General features: G+C 38.5%; 1 protein-coding gene across 7 annotated transcripts in view; it reads left to right on the plus strand.

Moving 5' to 3' along the window:
• Nucleotides 1-3,552: 3,552 nt before the first annotated feature.
• Nucleotides 3,553-23,617, plus strand: part of PTPN21 (protein tyrosine phosphatase non-receptor type 21) — a 47,548-nt gene continuing 27,483 nt past the window's right edge. For 3 of the 7 annotated variants that reach the window (XR_012673834.1, XR_012673835.1, XM_075151344.1), the window contains exons 1-4: nucleotides 6,584-6,878; nucleotides 7,636-8,010; nucleotides 19,416-19,585; nucleotides 22,256-22,353. Coding sequence is in view for 5 of the 7 variants with exons in the window: in XM_075151344.1 (XP_075007445.1) it covers nucleotides 7,831-8,010; nucleotides 19,416-19,585; nucleotides 22,256-22,353 (448 nt within the window). In the remaining 2 variants the exon portion in view is untranslated. Of the gene's footprint in view, nucleotides 3,974-6,579; nucleotides 6,879-7,178; nucleotides 7,304-7,635; nucleotides 8,011-19,415; nucleotides 19,586-22,255; nucleotides 22,354-23,617 lie in introns of those variants that run through there. The other 4 variants (XM_075151346.1, XM_075151345.1, XM_075151349.1 and 1 more) reach the window with 4 other exon arrangements.

Consider the following 23,617-nt stretch of genomic DNA (forward strand, 5'->3'; position numbering starts at 1 on the left):
TGAAGATTTAAATACCTGTTTGTCAAAACCCAAATATATTACGGAATGGGAATAGACAAAAGTATCAAAGTAACTTTTAATGCCTTACTACAGCTATACTATAAAAGTATTTTACTATTGAATTTTCATTTTGTGACCCCACGTCAGACTTAAAACAATGTGCTGGGTTTTTTTTTTTTCTTAGAAAGAGGTTGCAGCATCTACTAGTCTTATTGCTACAAGGGATCAGTTGCAGAGGGAGGAAGAACTACGTGGAAGTCATGTCTGAGCCATACCATTTATCTTTTGCACCAGTGTCCCAGCTTCACTTCAGCTGATTTAGTGAGTAGTAACATTATAGAAAGCCCAGCCTGCAGATAAAGGGTCTTTTACAAGCGATGCCACTGGGTAAAATAAACAGCTGTATTAATCTCTTTATTCATCACTGCTCCTAATATAAACCCAACATCATACAGAGATAGCCTAGACTAATTATTGCTAATGATCTGAGCTATTTGCCTGACTTATAATATACTTATAATATTCTGGTGTTACAGTGAGATACAACTAGTAACAGATTGGTTTAATTACAACATTCCATTTTAACCTTCAAGAGACACATTTTGCTCTTAAGATTTCAAATAAGTTGTATTACTTTATTATTGGAACAATAAAAATAATGATTGAAGGACAGAAATAGGAATTGAGTTTATTTCATAACTATCAATGGATTTACTTTAGAAAGAAATACCGTGTTTAAAAAAAAGAAGATGTATCCTTTGTGAATAACAACAGGAGCTCATTGCTTCAGGTTCAGCACTGTGTTATGTGTAGGAAAACTGCCTGTTTTCTTCTAATAGGAAAATTCTATAACCTTAATTAGTTACTTAGTAGAACATGGTTCAACATTTTACGGTGGCTTATAAGTAAAAATGAATTTTGCAAACATGAAATTTCAGGCTTCAAGCGTGTAATAGACATATTGTATGCTCGTTTTTCTAGCACCTTCTATCGTCTCCACTACCATCAAGAAATGTATAATGATGCATAAAGACCCAGCTATCTCCTGCATTTCCACAAATAAGAAATGGAATGGTGAAAAACAGGGAGGCTTCAGACACAGAGCCACAACATAGAAGTGATGAATAAAGTGAATTTGTTCAGAGAACAGCTTTAAGAGTCACATGTAGAATCAGGGGTATTCTGACTTTTCAGTTCATGAAGTCACTCTTGCATGGCTAGTGAGTAAATCAAGATATTTTTTCACATGACTTCTTCATTGTTCCAGTGTCATGGGAATGCCCCTTTAACTAGTAGTTTCTGGATTATCCTGCCTGTGTTTTTATCACAAATGGATAACTCCCCACTAGGCTGAGGGGTATATACATGAATACCACTTTTCTGCCTGGAGGGTGGCTGATTCTGCATCCTATCTGGCTCACTTCCAACTTTCTGTCTTACCATTAGTCAATGCTGGACAGAGTTTCCAGATCAAAACAAGGCGAATACTTGCATCAACCTTCACCCTGTTGGCTGAACTGCAATTATGCATTTGGACCAGGATGGGAAAAAAATCGAAACTGTTCCAGAAGGGAGGATGTCAATAAGAACAAAGTAGGTTTATCCCTGTTCCACTGTGGGCAGGCAGTATTCAACCCAACAGGCAGAAACTTTTCTCACAGAGGGGCTGCAACATTCAGCTGTAGGATATGAGTCTTTTCCTCCCATAATCGTCAACAAGAGAGTAAAGAGTACAGCAAAAGATGCGGGTGTTTCTACCCATGCATGTCTTCAGTGTAGACCAGGGGATAAAGGGGAGAAGCAGAAGGACTGCGTAGCACCCTGAGGCAATCACTTTATGTGTTATTGATGTGTCTTTATCAGAGTTCATCACATGTTCATGGATGCCTTTGTCTCTTTGTCCTATTTATTTAGAGTTGATAGTTGGAGCAAAGCAGGTAATGGAGAGCTGATGAGGCAAAAAATGAGATAGGGCAAAATGGAGAAAGCGCAGAAAAACCACAAATTTAGGATACAAACTGGGATTATGGGAAGCAGAAGAAAAAATTTAATTCAGGAATAAGTTCGATAAGCTTCAAAAAGAAAATGTAAGCTGCAGAGGAGCATATTGACAACGTCCTATTTGTCTCTTTTAAGATGATGTGTTGTCTTTAACATAAATGCAAAGAGATACAGCAAGGAGTAACTATGGAAAGTAAGAAAACTAATAAATGAACTTCTAGGCAGGGAATCAGGCAGGAAATGGGTGTGATCAAGATTTAGAATAGGAAATGTGACAGATAAGAGAATTGAGACCTTGTTTCCAGTATGAATTGTTTAGAAATAGGAAGGGTTGCCTCTGTTACCCTGAATTTTCATGGCTTGGATTTGTCATGCATTGTATTGGTCAGTTTTCTCCAGCAAGTAACCATAGTCCTGACCTGTAGCAGGTACCATTAGAAAAGGGTATCCGCTTAGTTTAGTTCAAAGTTAGTTTATTTTACTCAATATAAAATTCCTCTGAATTAGTTCTTTCCTTGGCTTATGGACTGCTCATCATAACTATGGCTGGTGTATGGGGGGAGGGGAAGAGAGATTCCCCTGATTAGAGGAAAGCCTGTTGTGTCTAAAAGAAATAACTCTGAAGAATTCATCATAGTACAAAATTACCTACATATTTCACCTAGTGTTCTCCTGAGTAACATGCTATTTGCACAGCAGATCAGCAGGTTAGACCTGCTCAGACAGTAGCATGTTTATGCGGTTTACATTACCAAAACACTTTCTAAGTTTTACGGTCATGAATCAGCGTTCACATACTCATTTTACGTTTTTCCTCATCCCTGACCTGTTTCAAGTTTGTATATACTTTCACCTGGCTCACGCAATGTGGAGAGGCATAAAATTCCAAATTGCATGTAACAATTGCTGATTTCACAGGTGTGCGCACACATACACAGAGAGGTCTCCATATATTTGTGGGACTGGAGTGCAAGCCCTTATAGGATGTTTGCATTGGTTAAACACTATTAATATTACTTAACTGATACGCATTTAATACTTGCTAAGACAGTTGTTATTAAGAGCATAATTTCTACTGACATCTTGGGGAGTTTTAAGTCCAAGCAAGGGCTGAAAGATCAGCCTTTAATCTGTATTTTCTTGCTGTGTATATTACCAACAGCTGAAGCTTTTCAAGGACTTTTGTTTTTAGCTGCAGACATAAATGTATGTGCATAGGTCATTTGGTACAGCGCATACGGATTAAACCTTGAAAATATTTCCAAGCTGAGTGAAAATAAGACCAACAGATTTTTTGGTAAGAGATTTGCCTTAACTGGAAAGGCTTAAAATAAATGATCATATGATTAAAAAAAGCAAGGATTGCTTGCTATTTGTTGTAACCCCTATTTCTGTAATGCCCCTGTAGCCAGAGAAGCAGCTGTTCATTGCTGACATTCTCCCTGCCAGGCATTCCAACTCTCTGAGGTCATGGGCTACAAGCATACGGGCCTTCGCTTTAATTCTTTCAGCGTATCCTTCCGCATGGGTAGAGCAAGGGGAACGCCTCCAGGAAAAGAAATTAAATGCACACACACAGAGGCACACAGAGACGGGCGATTTGAAAATATTCCCGAGAACGCAATTTGCGCTCATGCAGCACAGCATCACATGAAAGAGGCTGCCCGAAGAGCTGGCTGGCACAGGTTTATTTTGTTGTATTTTCTTCCACCCCCAGCTCTTTACCCAGTGGAATGATATCCAGAGCAAGTTTTTTGAGACAGGAAGTGAGGAATGTTTTCACTATGAGTGATCTGAGAAGAAGGTGGGTTAGCCGAGATAGCAGCTGTTTCGGACAAGAGGAACACAGTAAGTCAGTTCCCGAGGAATACAGATGAGATGGCTCCGGGACACAAAGTCTTGGAGCGCTGTGGGTTTTTTTCGGCTACACGTATGTGAAAGGAGACTCGTAGTCTTTGGATCGCTGCAAAAGGTAAGGGGAAAACAGCAGGGGCAATAAAAAAAATAGCGGGTGCTCTTCTCTGCTGTGTACCGTAAGACTGAGGAGTTTCAAGCATTTACTTTTTGAAAAGTAAAGGCTGTAGAACTGTGTTTCTGGAGGTAGGGGAGGTTTGAGATGTGCATTTACTGCTGCTCTTTCAGTCCAAGAGCCATGTCAAAGATTAACTGGTAAAACAAGGGGAGGGTGGAATGTTCTGTTTTTTTTGGCTCCCCAAATATTTCTGAAATAAATATATGTCTTTTAAGCATTTGAAATAATAGGAATGCTTTTTCACTGTCACGTATTGCAGTTTTATTTTGCATGCTGTCATTCATGCAGGCTGTTTAAAAACTTCGTAAAGTAAAATGCTAATTATTGAGAGGGGAGTGGGAGGTGTAGGTAAAGGGGAAAGATACCACAGTGCTCAGTAATCGTGCGTCAGTCACGGCCATGTTGCTGAAATTCTAATATAACATTTTTGAAACTACATGTTTGTGTTGAAATATAAATGTACAAAGTTTGGCCACTGAAGACATTTTTAGCTGTTGCATGAAAATTCCAAGCTTGCTAAATAAACGCTTGTTATTGTAGAGGTCGTCAATTGAATTTGTAACTCCTGGTGGTATGTAGTTCCTTTTTGCTAAAGTAGCTTTATAACAATGCAGGTGTGTCCAAATATAAAGTAATGCAGAAGCCATGAGAGCACCTAGCATTGCAGAATTATTCAGCACAGCTGCTGAATAAAAACAGCACAGCTGTGTTTGCAAGAAGTACACATGGCTAGCAGTAGAAGTTACTGAATGATACCTCAGCGTTATTCATTAAACTTGCCTTTATTCTACAATATTTATTATAAGTCAGGAATTTTCTTTTTTTAGTTGGTCTTTTGTGACATGGACTGGAAGTTAGTTCCTTAAATTTTCCTGTTATAAATGTGTTTCAGAAGTAATAAAGATTATGTCAGACATGTACTGAGTTAAAATGAAATCGTTTAGGGTAAATGCTCAGTAGAGCAATAAATGCAAACAACAGATCATAACCTGAAGAGCACTCCTGGCACGTTCTGAAAATTCTGCTCTAAACTTCCTTCCTATGCTTGCATTGCTACCTGTCTGCATAGCGAAATAACTGAAAGTCTGAGATTGCCTCATGTCAGCATTAGATGGTTTGGAAAGTTCACCTGTCAGGTCAGCCTCTGGTTAGTGATTTCCTCCCTATGCCCTTAGAATACTTTTCTAAGGGCCTAATGGGGGATAAAATTTTGAAAGTCTTTCATATTCAGTGGTACTACATAAAAACTGAGATTAAAACAGCACTGCGCTTCTGACTGCAGCTTTCAAAAAGATGAGTAAGTTGGTTTCTCTGATTGCTCTAGCACCAGAGAAAGTGCGTAACCGTGCAAAGAATGTATTGGAAAACGGGCCCCGGGGACGTGAGCTGAGGTCAGTCAGCCAAAAGTTACTCTGCCAGGAATAAACCCAGTGCAAGATTCTGCTGGCAGTGGGCAGGAAACGAAAACATTCTGTCTGTAGAGCATTCCCTGCATGCTGCTCCAGGGGGGCAGGATTTGGAGGATCAAAGTGCAGAGTGCGTAATAAAGTGAGGAGTCCCTAAATTTTTCAGGGAAACCAGTTGCTATCAGTTGTTACTTGTTCTGCAGCTGCACCCAGAAATAAATTAGTTGTGTTTGGGTCAGGGTTTTTTTGATTCAATTAAGATTTTAGGTGGTATCTGTTGAGGATGGAGATTGTGTAGGATAGTAGAACTGCTTCTAGATTATTAGGAACGTGGTCATGAAGTATGGTCACTCTTTGGAGTAGGGTTGCAAAGATGTCATTGAGGAAAAAAGCCGTGCTGCCTCCTCTTTGTCCCCGATTTAGGCCCTCAGTGTCTTGCCACCTCCCTTTCTTCTTTGCCATGCTGCTTACAAGGGAGTAGGGAGTCTGATATGAGGTTTTCAACCTAAAGAGTTTGTGGTTGTGTTGAATAACATTAAATTTCTAGGCATGTATATAAATGCACAAGTAGTATGTGGCTACCTGTCTGTTTATAGCTATACCTTTGAGTTTAAAAACAGGTGCGCTAGGAAGACTACTTCTTCCGATTCTCCCACTCCAAATAAATGGATGTCTTCGTGTTATTCCTGTCTGAGAATTCTAAGTCTTCAGAAATCAAATTATGCCTTTTAAAATGTGCTACTAATGCATACCAGCCTGAAAAAAATGTAGGTGCTTGTTTTCTTCTTCCTTTCAGGCGGTGCGGCGCTGCCACTAGAGGTCCCCCGGCAGAGCTCCCCACGCCGACAGCAGCTAACAATGAGAGGAAGAAGCGCAGCTTTCCCCCGGGCGGCCCGGCGCTCCCTCCGGCACGGCCCGGCCCGGCCCGGCCCACCGGCTGCGGGCAGCGCGGGCCGGCCAACGGCCGCCACGCGCACGGCGCTTGCCCCGGCCCGGGGGCGCGCGGGGGCCGCTGCCTCGCCCCGCACCTGCCCAGCCCTGTGGGGGGGCGGATCCCGTCCCAGGGGCGTTACGGGGGGCCGGGGGGGGGGGCACGTCGCCCCAGCCCTGCGGCGCCTCGCTGCGAGGAGGCGGCGCACCCCCCGGCCCAGGCGGTGGCGGCTTTACCCCGCGTGTGTGAAGCGCTCTCACGTCAGTGGCAGCCCCAGTGCCCAGCCTCGCTGCTGCGACTGCCCTCAGCACACGTAGTTCTGCAGAAGAAACGCTGCATTTAGAGAACGTTTTTGTTTTGCATGTCCGACTGAAAACCAGCGCTGGTAAAAGTGACAGATTTCTTAGGCTAGGGTGCAGGCGGTAAGAAAGCACTTGAAAGAGGAGAAAGGCGAAGCTTGTGTGCTATGGAGTTGACAGGAGAGGAGGCGTGAAGGTGTTTGCAAAAGGTGGGGAAATGAGTGGCTACCTCTAGACTGGGAATAAGCATGTTTTTCAAGGAAAAACTGGAAAACAAATGGTTCTCAGAGTTCGCATACTCTCTTGGTGAGGCAAAGCGTAACCTGAAACATCGTACAGCAGCTGAGTGGAAGAAATAGTCGTACAGCTAACTGTAATTCAGGGAAAATTAGAGGAATTGGATTTTAATTGTCTGGTAGGAAATGGCTAAGGTGTGAGCTTTAATGCCTCTCTTCCTGCCTTTCTTTTTTTTTTCCTTAATCGTTTATGGGGCTTGGTTTTGTGTTTAGTCCAACAGGTAGCAGCTGAAGCTACATGCCGCTCTGAAAAACAAGCCAGATTGCTGGTTTTGCTCTTACAGAAAATGGCTTTGTTCAGTATTAGAAATACCTTAGGCAACTTGGACTTCCTAGAGGTATTTCATTTAAATACTGATTCACTTTAGAAATACTGATTTTAAGACATTTAAGCCACATTTGATTAAGAATAATTATTCACTTGCAAGTTTTAAAAAAAAAAAAATCGACTTGCCAAAGACCGATGTTGTCTGTGGAAAAACCAGAAACTCTGGTGCTTATTTCATTACTTGAATGCGTAACAGCTCTGCGTTTTGGAAAAGTAGACTGATTATTTAGATTTAGAAAAAATATACATGTTATTTTTCCCATGTTACCATTCCCCTTTCAGGCGGAAGTATTTCAAAGTATTTCTGATTCTTGTATTACTTTCTCTTTTGCTCCTTACTAGGATTCCAGTGGATGCCCCTTCTATTTGTCTCCTGGTGGAAAACTTGCTGGTCTTTAATGGATACCGCTGCTGCTGGTTGATCTCTGGAGACTTTACAGCTCCTTACATTCTGAGAGGAGATAGCTACTTGACCCCTTTCAAGGCCCCGGCCGTAGTAGCTCTTTATCAGTAACCATCTGTGCGGGGGAAAAAAAGATGCCTCTACCTTTTGGGTTAAAATTGAAACGAACTCGACGTTATACTGTATCCAGCAAGAGTTGCTTGGTGGCTCGTATCCAGCTGCTCAACAATGAATTTGTGGAGTTCACGCTGTCGGTGGAAAGCACAGGCCAGGAAAGTCTGGAAGCAGTGGCTCAGAGGCTTGAATTGCGGGAGGTAAGCGAACTGTCCAGTGAAGGCGTGATTTTTGTCTCGGGTGCTAGGTGACCTCTGTGGTGAATCCTTACCGTTTGGGGCAATGAGTTTATTTACTGGAGCAGCTATCCTGTGTTCCCCTTGTTTCTTCAGGTTCTGGTCTTGATGGGGACTTGGATTGCTCCAAAACAATTGGAAAACTTACATTGCAGAGCTAGGGAATGCCCAAGGGGGAGGACATGTGAGAAGTGGCAGTGAATAGCAGCTTAGAGCGATAAACAAAGTGACTGTTTTTTAAACCTCACAATGCTGAAAATGCTGTTTAAAAAAACCCCACAAAGCAAGAAAAAAAATGTTCTGCCTAAGCAACGTGGTTAAGAATTACTACAAGACTTGAGACAACTTTTAGCTAAGGATATGAAAGAGGGTGTTAATTTGTGTGCATGTATTTCTTTCTGATGGATTAGTGCTGTGAAAAGAACCTAAGGCACAAAATGTGATAAGTGTACCGGTGACCAGCTGTTTGTGTTGCTTGTTCAAATACCACAAACATGTTTGCAGACACTGTCTTGGAGCAAGCATAGAGTCATTTAGATCGAGTGCTGGCCTCATGAGGAAACATGGGTTGCACTAACTGTATCTGTGTGTATCTGCGTAACCTGCCTTTTTCCTCAAAAATTCCTTACTTGGTATTTTTAAGGATCCTTTTGCAACTGAAATTTACTCCTCTGCCACACATTTAGTGATTATTCATACATCTCCTGTATTGAGTAAATTACTTCTGAAATGCTGAGCTGCGAAGTGTTGTTTATAGAAATCTACATAGACTACCAACGTATGAACCAATGTCATCGTTTTATAATTTTGTTAAACACAGGTAGAGTTGATTGCAGTAGTTGAATGCTCTCCATCCTGTGTAAACTGATGTTTCCCACGAGAGACTCAAAAGGTTTAGCTCATTTTGTAGTCATTAAACTGTGACAGCATGTGCACTTTTAGGGGGCGGGAGGGAGAAAACTTGTCATAAAAGTTTAGTGTTGCTAACATTGTTCTGAAAAAGATGCTTTTGCTCTGTTATGTGGCCTGCTATATAAAAATGTTTTGAATATGGGATTCAAATACAGGATGAAAACCCTACCTTAATACCTTAACCCTACATAATAACTATGATTTTTTTAAAATGTTATATTTTCATTGTCAAGCAATGGCAACTGCTTATAACTTTGCTCAAATATTGAGCAACTAAATTTAGGACTCAATCCTGCAAACATTACTGTACACAGCATGCATTACTATAGGATTTCTCAGTAAGAAATGCTATATACGGTCATTTTTTTTCAGAATTTTTTTTTTTCTCTTTGGAGAACAATAAATAAATGAAATAGATCTGAATCCATTAATCTCTAAGTGTTTGTTTACTGTGGTTGTTTTCAGTCCCAATATGCATTCTTGTAGATTCTCCAAATATTTTTTTTAGTGTACAATTATTTTCGAAAAATGTAATTCTGTGCAACAGTATGACTACTTTTTTTCATCTTCCTCCTTCTAGTAAAGGGAGAATCTAACTACTCTCATAGCCTAGTGTTTACTTAGAACACGTCAGATACAACAATAACTGAATTCTAAATATATGGTGTGAATGGAGTTTGTCAATTTTATCTATCCACTTTCAGATGTCACTTCTAAGTCAACAGAAGGTAAAGAATTTTAACTATCTTCGGTTTGTAAAATGCAAAGGCTTCGTCTTCCTGAATGATGACTGCTAGCTTTTATTGAACTGGTCACAGAGCGTTGGACAGGCAGGTTTTTTTCAGCTATTCTTCATTAGCTCTTTCTTTGGAGCTACTCCTAAAAATCTGTTTTTAAGGAAGAAGGAAAAAAAAAAGAGAAAGGTGGCAATTCCCTCAATTAAGAGTCATATATCAGACTAAGGGAGTTGACAGTACACTATTGAACTCCGAGCAGATTCCTTCAGTCATGCATTCTTGCATGGATTATTTTGGCAGGAAAATGTGTTGCAATAAAAGGGCATGGAAAGTAGGGATATAAATTACTTTCCAGAGCTTGCATTCAAAAAATGTTGTTCTGCCTTTAAACAGTCAGATCTGCCAAGCAGATATGGGATCATTCCTGACTGCTTGCTTAGTAGAAGGTTTTCAGAAATAAAAATTTGCTCAGCAAAAACAACATTAGTCCTTGTACTAAGTACTTTCTATAAGATGTTGCATATTGTTAATGCACTAAGCACCCTTGAAGCATGAGTGTGAATTCAAAGTGTTAAACGTGAAAATATGACTGTTTATTTGAATACTGAGTCTTAACGCAGTTATGAAAACCGAGGCATCAATTTCAGATTACTGTATATGGGCTAGCAGTGATGACATGCTGTTCCCATGCACCTTCAGAACAGTTTTTTGCAGGAGGTTTGAAGGGAATCTCTACCTTTTTACACATTGAATGGTAGAATTTGTAAATGTCTCTTTCTTTCTGCTGTAGTCTGCAATTACTGAATTTGGGCAGTGAATTGAATGGCTTATTTTTAATGCTGTGCCATCTTTAAGGTATTTGTTTTAACAGATCTTTATGTAAATGAGTAGTCTTCAAATTACGCTTTGTGTGGCTAAACACTGGCTTTCTTTTGATTTTCTAATTAGTACTTTTCAATTTCCAAGTTGTATACTAGTATGGACATATAGTTAGGGTTTAGGAAGTCTTAAGTATGTTGCCAATTTTATTTTTTTTACTGAATGGTAGACTTTACAGAAAAGTGAAATGAATGCATTAAACTAAAAGAATATCTTCTGGTATTCCCAGAATGTGACTCATCAGCAACGGGTATGTAATCCAGCTCTCTCAAACTGAGGAACTGGGGAAAGAAGCCAAAGGGAACAGGGAACATAAGCTACTTACCCTTTGTAGCGCAGCCTGTCTTTTATCCTGTGAGAGAACTATAACCAAACTTGATTATGCAAAAAGCTGTAGTTGTTGCGGAAAACCGTTCTGGAATTACAAGTTTTGAAAAACTGCTGAGAGCTCTGATTGTTAACTACCTTAAAAAGTATGTGCAACACTGCTCATCTTGCATCGAGGGCATGAGTATACAAATTAAATACTTGAAAATATAGAAATTTTTTTTTAAATGTTAATACAGCTAGATATCTATAGGATGTTTGGCAGGAGATGTTACGAGTGATTTACCTCTCTTGCTGGATCTTCTTTTATTTCTGTTTTCTAATAACACTTCTAAACCAGAAAGAAGGGGCAAATTCTGCTTCTGTGTACAAGCGGAGTCTGACTTAACTGCAGATATGTGGTAGAGATTGGGCCCAAGTACAAGAACTAACGGTAGGGAACTTCTGTGGAGAGTATGTGTTGTGCATATGCAAGTTTCTGTGTTTGTTTTGGACATGAATAGGAAAGAAGGAATCGAGGTTATCTGGATCCTGCATAACTTCAAAGCTCTGAAACATTGCTTCAGAAATGCTTGAACTATGCTGTAAAACTTTGCTTTGAATTCTAAAGTATCAGCTTGTTTGGAAAAAACACATAAAAATACTTTCAATTCAGTGTGGTGGTTTCTTATGTGTGTGTTTTGCATATGTAAAAAGTGTTTTTAAAATAAGACCAGATATAACCATAAATATTCTTACATGTGTGTATATCACTAAACATACTGACTGGCAAATAAAAGTTGGGCCAAGTCATGACAGAGCGGTCACTAACATAATTATGTTTATGCCTTGTATCAAAGTCTGACAAAATTTTAGCTAATGCTTGGAGGAATAAGAGAAGCAGTGCTCATAGTTGAACTGCTGTGGTTGCCTGTCTGAACCAAATCTTCCTTAAGATTAGGAAAGGAGAAATTGTCATGAAGGAATGTATATAAAGATACAGACCTTCAGTGTGTAATCTAATTAATTGAAAAGATGCTACTTCATTGAGAAACAAACTGTACTCCATCTAAAACATATATTAATTATAAGTGTGCTGTAATTGTAATTTAGGAGCCAAGATAAATTCAAGGAGAGAGCAGTCAGCCAAAAATCAGTAATTGCCTTAGTGCAATTATTGTAGTTCTTCCTTTTTTGGAAGGAAAAAAGCTATGCATTCAGGTATGGGATTTGCACTCAGTCTCATTACACTGAGCAGCACAAAGTTAGGGTTTTTCCATGAAAGCAATAGTGGCAATTAGGAAGGAAGCCTTGCCCCTGATTTCTTTAGCTTTTTTGTAAAGTTTGGTTAGAATGTGAATATACCACTTAATTGTATTTTTTCACTGTCACAATGTGTGCAGATTGCTGTATAATTTTATACTAATTTTGACAGAAGAGGTTTTCTTTAATTCTGAAGCAAAGACATTAGTTTATTGTTTAGTTATTTTTAGGCTACTTTGAAATTTTGCTTTTTCCCCATTGTAAAGCAATCAGAATTTAAGCCTCTGATGAATGGGAACATGGTAGTTCTTCTAATGTCAGTGCTGCGTATGGTGTGAGGCAAAAGCAGATATGTGAGTCTGTCCTTCTCAGAGCCTTGGACAGTGGTGGGAAAAAGTAACACAATTTAAAAAAAAAAGTATGTTTCTACATTTCTTGGTTATGTCGATTGATAACTGACTTGTTTCTGCAAGAGGTTAAAATACGTCTTGATGGTATTGCTCTTTAGCTTGTAAGGTAGCCAGCTTACCTTTGTCTGATGTACTGATGAGCAGAATCTGCCTTGCCTGTCAGAAGATCGTTTATTCAAGATAGTTGAAGGGTGTAAAACACAGTGTGTTGTGATTTGTGCAATGTTTTATTTTGAATAAATTAGAATATGTCAGATTACCTTGCAAAGTATTGATTTTGTTTGTTTATTTCTTATCCCTGCTCTTTTGCTTTAAGCTATAGATGGCAATTGCTTTGTTTAAATAGCATTTGTGAAACAAAAAGCATTTGTATTGGAGTAGTTAGGAGAAAATAATTGGGGGAGGGGAGTGTTGGAAAAAAGGTTTACATTATGAAAGAACTAAGACTTAAGGCTGACTTCTTTCCGTATTCGTATAGGTACCCTGCTAAATACTCCCTTCTGCAGCTACAATTGCAGATCTTGTCAGAACGAAAATAGTGTAAGCAAAAGTATCCTAAAGTAAGTTGTTTCAAGATGGGGAAAAGGGAGGGATTTTTATGAGGCTAACCACTGATCCTCCTTTTTCTGCAAGAAGAATTGGTCGTGGTAGTATGTAGAAGAGTGCAATTTTTCACTCGGTGGCTGGTACCTGGCAAGACTCACAGGTTTCTTTCTCCACCACTTCCAGGAAGTCTTGGATCTTGTACACTGGTCAGTCCAGGCTGCTCCAAATCCTTTCTCCCCTAGAGACTGGGAAGATTTGTGGAGGATGTTGTCTGCTGTGATAAGAGTGGAGTTTCTGGAAAATTTTCAGGGCCTCGCAGCTCTTTCCGTAGTTCTTAACATTGGACGTATGGTAAAGCTTTCACTTGGTATCTGGCAGTCATGCATAGTACAAGATTATTGACCCAGTTCTCCTGCATGCAGTTTAAATAAACTGTGATACCCTGATGGCAGGAGCTATTTTGTATCCAAGCATATAATAAAGCTAGACGCAGTGGAGCCCTTGGGCTAACTGGGATTATCCTTCAATAATGAGAAGGTATTTTCAGCACTCTGTTCAGGAATGTCTTAGGGCTTGTTTTATTTGTATGTACCTGTGTAAAAGAGGAAAAGCCTGAAAATATATAAATACATTTTGATTGCATTCTTCTGTAAACCCTGTTACCGTTTTCTCGTTTTTAATTTCTTGCCTCACCATCTGAGGATGGTGATTCCTCAGGTCACTGTACCCTTGAGGGAGGTAGCAGATTGTATTAATTAGAAGGCACTGTATTAACAATTAGAAAACAATTCTCTTTTCCAGTCTATTTGTAACCTGTGAGATATTCTGTAAGATTTATAATATAGGATATGGAAATTAGCTGGGAAATATATAATTAAATTAATAAACTCGAAGTAAACTTTGAACAAGCATAGGCCTCAGGGCAATGTGTGGTAAAGTCTTATTTGTCCTCCCTACTTCCATCCACAAAACATGGTTGGTTTTTTTTCCTTTAGTCGGAGGATTTATAGAGAATGATATTTTTGCTTTTCTTTTCTTTAAGATGACAGTAATAGTGTTGTCTCAAAATCCAAGGGAACGTAACTTTTTCTGATATAATACGTTGCCAAAAAATGGAAGGCACAGTCGAGCTTGGGGATCATAATAGGTGCTGTTAAGCTCAAGTGAGAAGATTACACACATTTGATATCTGGCATATACATTTGTCATTTTTATTTCTTTTCTAGATAGTTGTTGTGGTTTAACCCGGCAGACAGCCAAACACCACACAGCCGCTCACTCACTCCCCCCTCCCCCAGTGGGATGGGGGAGAGAACTGGAGGGAAGAAAAAAAAGTAAAATTCGTGGATTGAGAAAAAGACAGTTTAGTAAAACAGAAAAGGAAGGGAAAATAATAAAAATAATAATAATGGTAAAATATACAAAACGAGTGATGCACAATTCAGTTGCTCACCACCCGCCGACCAATGCCCAGCCTGTCCCCAAGCAGTGATTGCTACTTCCTGGACTACAGCTCCTAGTTTATATAGTGAGCATGACATCATATGGTATGGAATACCCCGCTGGCCAGTTGGGTCAGCTGTCCTGACTGTGCTCCCTCCCAGCTTCTTGTGCACCTGGGAAGCTGAAAAGTCCTTGACTACTGTAAACGCTACTTAGCATCAACTAAAACATCAGTGTGTTATCAAGGTTATTCCCATACTAAATCCAAAACACAGCACTATACCAACTACTAGGAAGAAAATGAACTGTATCCCAGGCGAAACCAGGACAGTAGTGTAAACTGTGACCAAAATAGACCCTGAGATTCTGTATTAAAACTTTTTTTTTATACTGCTAATCAGATATAAACTGATTGTATATAACTGATATATACAAATGATGTTTAGATTAGAGCCAAAGTGAAATTATATTAGGGATGAGGCTGATCCGTATTAAGGAAAATAAAATGAAATGCAGCAGTTAGTTGTAGCTGGCTAACATCAGGCAGCTGCTAGAAGGACTTTCTCATTGATTCTATTTCAAATTATAAAACAGGTGAGGAACAACTCAGTAGATGTGGAAACTGATGAGAATTTTAAGATTTATAGCTCAGTTTTTAATAGGTTTGTAAAAGATAACACTTTTTTTTTTTAAAAAAAAGGGTTTTATTTAATTTACATCCAAGAATTTCTCAGTGAGCTAATTCTCTTTGTCAGCACCAATTCTCTAATGACATAGAACCACATAATAGTTTGAGTTGGAAGGGACCTCTGAGGGTTGCGTGATCCCACCCTCTGCTCAGGAAGGCTGACTTGGATCAGGTGGCTCAGAGGTTGTCTGGGTGAGTTTGGGTGCCTCCAAGGGTGGAGGTTTGACACCTTTTTGGGTTAACTGTTCCAGTGTTTGGCTAGTCTTGTTGTGAAATTTTTTTCGTGATCTAATTGGAATTTCCCACGTTGCAGGTTGTGCCCACTGCTTCTCGTACTTGCAGTGAGCACTTCCAAGAAGAGTCTGACTCTGTCTTCACTATACCCCGTTCTTAGGAAGTTGAAATCCACAGTAAGATTTTACTTTAGTCTCTTCTTAAGACTGATCAGCCCCACTTTTCTGACTTTAATGATACATCATGCCAAAAGATACGTTATAGTCACGTACAGTAATGTAGTTTTGTGGCATTCATGCCTGACAAAGCTCCTCTGCTTAGCTTAGGAAGTCTGGTTGACTTCATAGATGAAGTCACTCCATTCCCACCAACTTGTGAGCTGTAACACTGTGGTGGGCTTTTGGTACTTTTGCGTTCTTGATAACTCTTGAACTTTTATGCAAAAATGCTTACTATTCCTGTCTATAGTGACAGAAAGCAGCTAGGTAGAAAGTAACTGTGCAGAAATTGTATGTTCTTTTTATTTCTATTTGATTTTCTTCAAAGGGGTTGGGTCATGAATAAGTTGCTAAAATAAATGAACCTCAAAATAATGTTAATCTTAACAGCTTAACGTATTTTAAGAATTATGTCATGACATTCTTTTTAGAATTGGGTGTTGTCCTGAGCTGCTAATAATAAAATGTTTTAGCAATGAATAAAAATGATTCTATTTTAATCAGTGTGAATATTCCAGGGTGCATAAGCTCCTCTGAAAACTCACAGGATCAAATTCTGCCCTTGAATTCAAGTGAAAGGTTTGCATACAAGTCAGAAGACAGGCTTTGGTCCATAGTGTTTTGCTTGGCTTTCATTTTATTTTTGATAGTCCAGTTTGGAGGAGTTTGTAAGGGAAATGCTGTGGCAGAAAAATCTTGTTTAAAGATTTGCTGGATTCCAAAGAATATTTTAAAACATTTTTTTTTTTTAGTCTGTTGTGCCAGTATCTACTCGGTTCTGTGCATAGGCAAGGAAAAGTGGTCAGTGTTTTAAAGAAACAGACCAGTGCAAGTGATCATCATGGCTTAAAAATAGGCTATACATTCAGTTTAGACTTCAGGGTGTAGAACCAGAGGGTTTGAAACAGTGGTGGTGTTAACAGAAGTTTGTGCTCTTTCTCTCCGTACCTGTTACACATCTGTGCTTCTTGGAGGCTTAAATACACCAAGGCTGCAGATGAAAGTTATTCAAACAGTTGCTCAGAAATTTTTGCATACATTTTTAGTTGGTTTCCAAAAGTGTTTGTGTGGTATCTTTTATAGCAGTCTTTCAACTTTGTTGGTGTGCTCATTCAACTTTGTTGGTGTTTCCTCATTCAGTCTGCAGGAAGGACTGAGGAGTAGTCGTTTGGTACATTTTATCCTTTTCAGTGTGTGATGTTGCAGTGAACATAATATTTATTCCTTAATGGAGTTTGTGTGGTACTACTGTTATAGTTCCTAACATCTTATGGAATCTTAAGATACTGTCTTCTCAATATCCTTGTGGGGTGGAGAAGGTTACCACACACTGTATCTTATGGTTGGGGGATTGAAGCACAGAAATAAAAGCAAATGTTGTCTAAGGTATCAGCAAACTTTGTGTGCCTGGACTGAGAAATTTAGAAAACAGTGTTGTTTATAATATTTGTATTCAGAGCCGTATTCCTTTGGTGCTCTTGAAACTGGAAGTGTTTATGACGTCTTAAATTTGACTTTTGGTTTTCAGAATTCAGAAGTGAAGAGCACACAGTGTCCACCTGTGAAAAATTTGTTTTGTAGGATTTGCTTTACAAGAGAACTCTGTTTCTGGTGTGGGAATACAGTCTGTTTCTCTATGGTGATTTTTAAACTTTCCCCACCATGAAACTATTTTGTATATATCAGCATTCTGCCTTTTCTCCAGATATCTTCCACTATACTGAAAAACTGCTTTTTTTCTTCTATGAACAGTTCTAATTCAATTTAATTTTTGTATTACAGCCTGCCTTTTTATCAAATAGGACCAGAGTTGTCTTAGAGTTTGCAGAAGGGATCTTAATTAAGGTTAAATGGGCAGACTTCATCCTAACATTTTTTTTAATCTTCTGAATACTGATTTTGCAATTACATGGTGACAGTAATTTTTATGTAGAGAATTTTTTTTAAACATTGGGGGAAAAAACCCCACCAAAACACACCAACAACAGTTTTTGGTGTTGATGCTAATTTAGAGAGGGCCACGAAGTACATTTTGCCAGTATGCAACGTCAGAGGAACATTATGCCTTAGAATTGGCTCTAATTTCCGAGTTTTGCTAATTTCCCAGAGAAAATGCTGTTATGGAATAGATGGTTTTATTAATTTAATGCTACACCTTGATTTTTGTGCCCAAAATTACTTAATGATCTGTGCTGATACGAGCATTGACTTCACTGCTGTCCTTGAAGTTTGGGATATAGCATATCTGCCCATGCCACGGTTTTACATGCATAGCAGCCTGTCAGAGCTGTAAGGGATAGCCAGAATCCCGTGAGGGTAGGTGCTTCATCCTGTTTAGACTATAAACTAAGAAGATGTATGCATATGAATTTTCAGACGTGTATATAGGCAAATTTTCACAGGAAAATACTAAAGTGTCCTTTCTGTACTACCAGCTGTCGCTCCCCAATGGATTTCAAATTTGTGCTCCAAAGCATCAAAATGCTAGAGTTTCTGAGAATACAACAGTAAATACTTTGTTTGCTAAGTAGACTATTTTTCCAAGTCTAATTCACAGAAATTATTGATGTAAAAAAAGTCATTATGATGAATAGTCCTTTGTTTCATAAAACTTCATCCTTAATAGCTTTATTTTGTATAGGTTAAAAACATATACATAAAAACAAAATACATAAAGAAAAGAGTTGGATTAAAGGTGTTGATATTTCTACCATTTCTACATAAAATAATGTGTATGTAGCAAGGACATGGAGAATTTCCATGTAAATACCTACAGACCTACAGTAATTGGTAATGCTTAGCATTCCCTTCTCTCCCTCCCTCAATTGAAAAACTTGTAATTATGATTTCTAGTTTTGCTATGATAATGATATGAATATTTTCCAGTCCACATCTGTTTGCTGATCCAGAACTGAATGAAATAAGTACTGCAGGGGCAGATTTTAACCAGTTTAAACATAGTGGAGAAATTGAAATTTGAATGAGTGGCTCTGCAGTGTGAATTTAGAACTATACTGTGGACTGATAGAAAAATACTCTGGTCTATACTCCTTCTCGGAGGAGATCTAATCAAAGTTTAATTGTGTTGCTCAAGATGTTGTCCAGTGGGATTTTGACGTTCCAGGGATGGACATCCCTCAGCCTCTCGGGGCAGTCTGTTCCAGTGCATACTGTATTTTGTGTTGGCTTGGTCAAGAGTTGCCTGCTCAGGCAAGATAGCTTGCTGCTGTACCTGGTCATTTTCTTGCTTGTGGGATGAGCCATACCTGTGCTTCAATGAGCTTGTCTTTGACCAGTTGTCCTGTGCTCTTTTTTCCTTCAGCATCCCGTGTAAGCCTGCCTGCCAGTTCCCCAGAGGAGCCATACTTTGCTCTCCTGCTGTCCAATGTCATTTTCTGTTTGCCTTCCTCACTTCCCTTAGTTTTCCTGTCACACATAAATGCTTACTACTAACGTCTCTGAGTTGCCACAACAGGGTCAGGGACTGTTTGCAAATAAAGAGTATGTTTGGTAATGTTTTAGTTGGGGGACCTTATGTACATGGATTGCTTATCTGGAAGTAATTTCTGCTTTTGATACTAAATGTCTTTCCAGTTCTCTAAGTTTTCAATAATCGATAGCCTTAGTCAGTGTTTTAAAACCTTTATTTCTAAGTAGCAAGACTTTCATACAATATATTTATCTAATATCGCAATATTAACTTTTTTTCATCATTGAAATGCCTCTTTTTCAGATTACATATTTCAGTCTGTGGTACTATAATAAGCAGAATCAGCGTAGATGGGTAGATTTGGACAAGCCTCTGAAAAAGCAGCTGGACAAATATGCCTTGGAGCCAACTGTATATTTTGGAGTAGTGTTCTATGTGCCTACTGTTTCTCAGCTTCAGCAGGAGATTACCAGGTAGACTTCATGCATGTGTCTATAATTTTGCCTTCAGCATTCTGAAATGTATGATTTATTTTAAAATTGTTTGCTTTCCCCTCCCCCACCTCTATAGAAATGGAAATTATTACTTTAGGCAGAATTTGTGTTCAAACTGTGTATTTATTTCCCTTTCAAATATTTAAAATATGTGATAAACTACGCAAACAACTAACTTTTTGGTGATCTTAGGAATCTATTCAAACCTGTTTTCAGTAATAGGCATACTTGCATGGTCAGACTTTTAATTGTTTTAGTCCCTTCATGTTTGTCTCTCTTTTTTTTTGTTTTGAAGAGCCATATGTTGCTTTCGGGGATGTCCATCCTGCACAAAGCACGTGCAATTTTATTGAGCTATAGTTTCCTTTTTTTTGCTTTCAGTACTTTCAGTACAGTACATTGGCAAACTACAGGCTAAGCTTCAGCTTGTGATTTTTTTTTTTTTTTTTGTGTACCACTGGGCAATGAAGGTGGATGTTAGCTTTGATATTATATATCCATTTCTACTATGAATCTGGGGAACATCACGGAAGTGGTGTGGGGAAAAGTAAAATTGAGCATATATACTGGCCAGTTATTCCTTTGGGCCTATACATTGGCTTCTAGTGACTTAATGTGTATAGTTGTTCTGATTTAATTATTATTTTCAATAGGCAAATGAGTACAAAACCAGTAACTGGATTACAAATATATATTTGTTATTTCAGAAATACGTGCTTGCATTAATGAACCCGTTTAAGCTGGTAGCTTCAAGTTGGCCCTGCTTTGAGTGGGGAGTTGAACCAGATGATCACTCAGAGGTCCTTTCCAGCTTAATTTGTTCTGTGGTTGCATGAAACTGTCTTTATATACTCTGGCGCTAAAATACATTGCCAGAGACCTTTCCCACTAATTGTGGTGTGAAAGCTTTTCAGGGAGATAAGCTTCTTGGTGCAGACGCTGGTGCTGTAATGTATTGCTCAATGCCTGGCAGCTTTAGTTTTTGTTTTATGTGTAATTTCTGTAAGATTCTTTTCTTTCTGATAACTCTGAAGTTTTGGGCTTTTTCTCAGCAATTTTACTGGCTTAAAAAGTCATTCTAGTGGTCTTTTTTTTTTTTTAAATAAATCTTTGGTTCAGATTCTGTGCTTGTTGGTGTACTAGGATGCATTAGAATAAGATAAATGTCGTGGTGTTGCATTGAATAGCTAAATTGCCTGAAAAACCTTGAATATTCTTCTCTGGCATTTATTTAAAGAATATGATGTTTATGCTGGAGCTTTAACAGCAATTTTGCGGTGTGCTGCCACATAGAAAGCAGGAATTTATGTGCCAACCTTATACTCAAGTCCTAGAGGATGGTACTTGCTTTGATGTACGGTAGTGAGAGTCTGGATTAGTTTCAGAAATCTGTGAATTTTTTTCATGCCTTTTCAATATAAATGAGATTGAGTATGTTTAAGCAAATTATATGTTTAATGTATACCAGGAAATGGAAATGTCATAGACAAAAGAGGTAGTATTTGTACTATCACGAGGTAGTGTCAAGATTCTTCGTCTATATGTTTACTTTTAGTAGTTCCATGGAAGGAGCTTATGTTCTACTGCTTGACTGGGAAGATTTATTTCCCTAAATGCCTTGATATGCGGTGGCTTTTTCCTTTTCTTTTTTTTTTTTTTTTTTAAGGCTTGGGTTTAGTCCCAGCTGTTCTTGTCTGTGTTGTGTAAGGATGTTATCTACTGTCATACGGCACACTGCTTTTCTGTAGTAGGATCCAGAAGAGTCTAAACACTACTTATAAAATGTCACTGTATTTAACAGGCTGTTAAATAGTGAGGGAAGAGAGACATCTTTTAGCCTGATGAAAATTTGTGTGGAGTTTACCTGGCCTTTCTAATCACTGAATGAATTGCAGCACATGCTTCCATGTTCTCAGTGTTAAAGCCTTACTTCACAAGAGTTAACATACAATATAACGAAGTTAAGAAGCTTTTAACACTGGACTTACAGAAGGCAAATGTCCTTCTTGGCAAAGTCTGTGTAGCTATAATGGCTTTTCTGAGTTTTGAGGTGTTTTGGGCTCAAGATAGGGTGTTCCATGGGTGGCCGAAAGGGGCAGAAGAATTCAAGAAAATAGTGGTTCAGGCTGTGGACAGATGGTACAAGTGGTTGCATGTACAAGAGATGACCCAGGAAAAGGTCAGATTAAAGGAAAAAAAATGCTGCCTTGAAAGTGAGAACAAAATGTACTCAAAAATAGTAATGCAGAAATTAAAGTCACTGTTGTGATTGAAGGGATGTGCAATGTTAGATCTATTGGAAGAGAATGCAGCAATACAGAAGCAGTGTACTGAACATTGTAAAGAGGAGATAATAAGAATATTAAGGAAGGAAGAGGTAAAAATAAAAAATTTATGAGGGCATGGTAGTAGATAGAAATCGTGAAGATTCTTTATTTTAAGAGGTAGCAGTATTTGATTCTGCAGTGATATGTGAAAGCTAAGAGAGGAGTTAACAAAGACCATGAAATAGTGGGTCCAAATGATGAGGAAGACTACCCTCCACACAAACTGGGGAATGCAGAGAGGAATAGGAAATGCAGGCATATTCATCTGCACTCTCTTTAAATTAAGAAGCCCATGTTAGCTTTTTCTTTTTTTCCCGTGTAGGTATCAGTATTATTTGCAATTAAAGAAAGATATCTTGGAGGGCAACATTCCTTGCACACTGGAACAAGCAATACATCTGGCTGGTTTAGCTGTTCAGGGTAAGTAAGGCAATTGTGCCAATTAGCTAAAGTTGCATTAAAAACTTTGGTGATATATTTTCTATTGCGTGTTTTCTATCAGTAGGTTATGAAAGGCTTGCTCCTTAGAACCTCGTCATGAGGGGGGCCAGTGGGATCTTTGGCCCTGAACTTGCTGGTATTTCTGTGCAGTCCTCAGAGGTGTACCTGGGTATCTAATGCGTATTTTTAGGAGTTGGATTTGAATTAGACATCGGAGTTCCTTTGGGGGCAAAGGCCTTAGTTGCTTACATCGACAGACCTTTCATCTGTTTCTGTTAATGAGGACTCTTTATTCTGACATGGTAATAAGAGAAAGAGACATGTTTTAATAAATAAGCAAATTTGAATGTACAGTAGTACTTGTATCTCCACTTTTTCTCCCAAATATCCTAACACCTAAGATTATTTCAAGTTAGTATGCAAGACTGTTAACAATTCCTGTGTTCAAATCGCTCCTGAAGACCCATTTCTGTGATACCTACATGAAAATGGCTGCTTTATTTTTCCTAACTAGGGTCAGATGGGATAGAGTATACACCAGAGAACCACCAGTCCTAAGTCTGTCTGCACTGATCATGTCTGATGTTCCCTGCTAACATGCTTGTTTTATCTTAAATCTCTCAAAATAATAGTTTTTAATGGCAACAGCTTTGTTTAATGTGTTTGTATATTGCTTCACAGTGAATGCCATCCAGTATATCTAACAGCAATTGTAAATATGCCAAAATTGAAAGGGACTTAAAATCATTGGTAGTACATACAACTTAAGGTTTTTTATCTTTTTTTTAATTATATGTCTTGGTAGTATCACATTAAAGACGATGATTAAAATGTGGTTACCAGTGGAGTAGGGTGAATTATATTAGTGCCTTGTTTATATAACAGTGAATCTGTTTAATCCAAGCCAGGATTTAATGGTCTTCAACTGACAAAAGCTTGCTTTCTTATTTTCATATCTTTGAACAGTGTAAACGTCTCTCTGCTCAGTGAGTTGTTTACAGAAATATTTGAATATAATCCTCTTTCCAGATGGGAAATATTTATCCTTTTAGCTTTCACATTCCTTTTTCAGTCTTGTATAAGAGAGAAACTTTATGTGTTGATAACATGGTGAAAAAACAACTCAGAAAAAATGCAGGTTCTAAATTAATGTGCTCTGATGACTGAAGTAGCTTATACCAGGTAGGTTAGTTAATTTTAGGCTGGTGAATGAACAGAAGCAGTTGTTTGCTGTTTCAAATGA

This window comes from Calonectris borealis, chromosome 5 (assembly GCF_964195595.1).
Source record: "Calonectris borealis chromosome 5, bCalBor7.hap1.2, whole genome shotgun sequence".
NCBI classification, from domain to species: domain Eukaryota; kingdom Metazoa; phylum Chordata; class Aves; order Procellariiformes; family Procellariidae; genus Calonectris; species Calonectris borealis.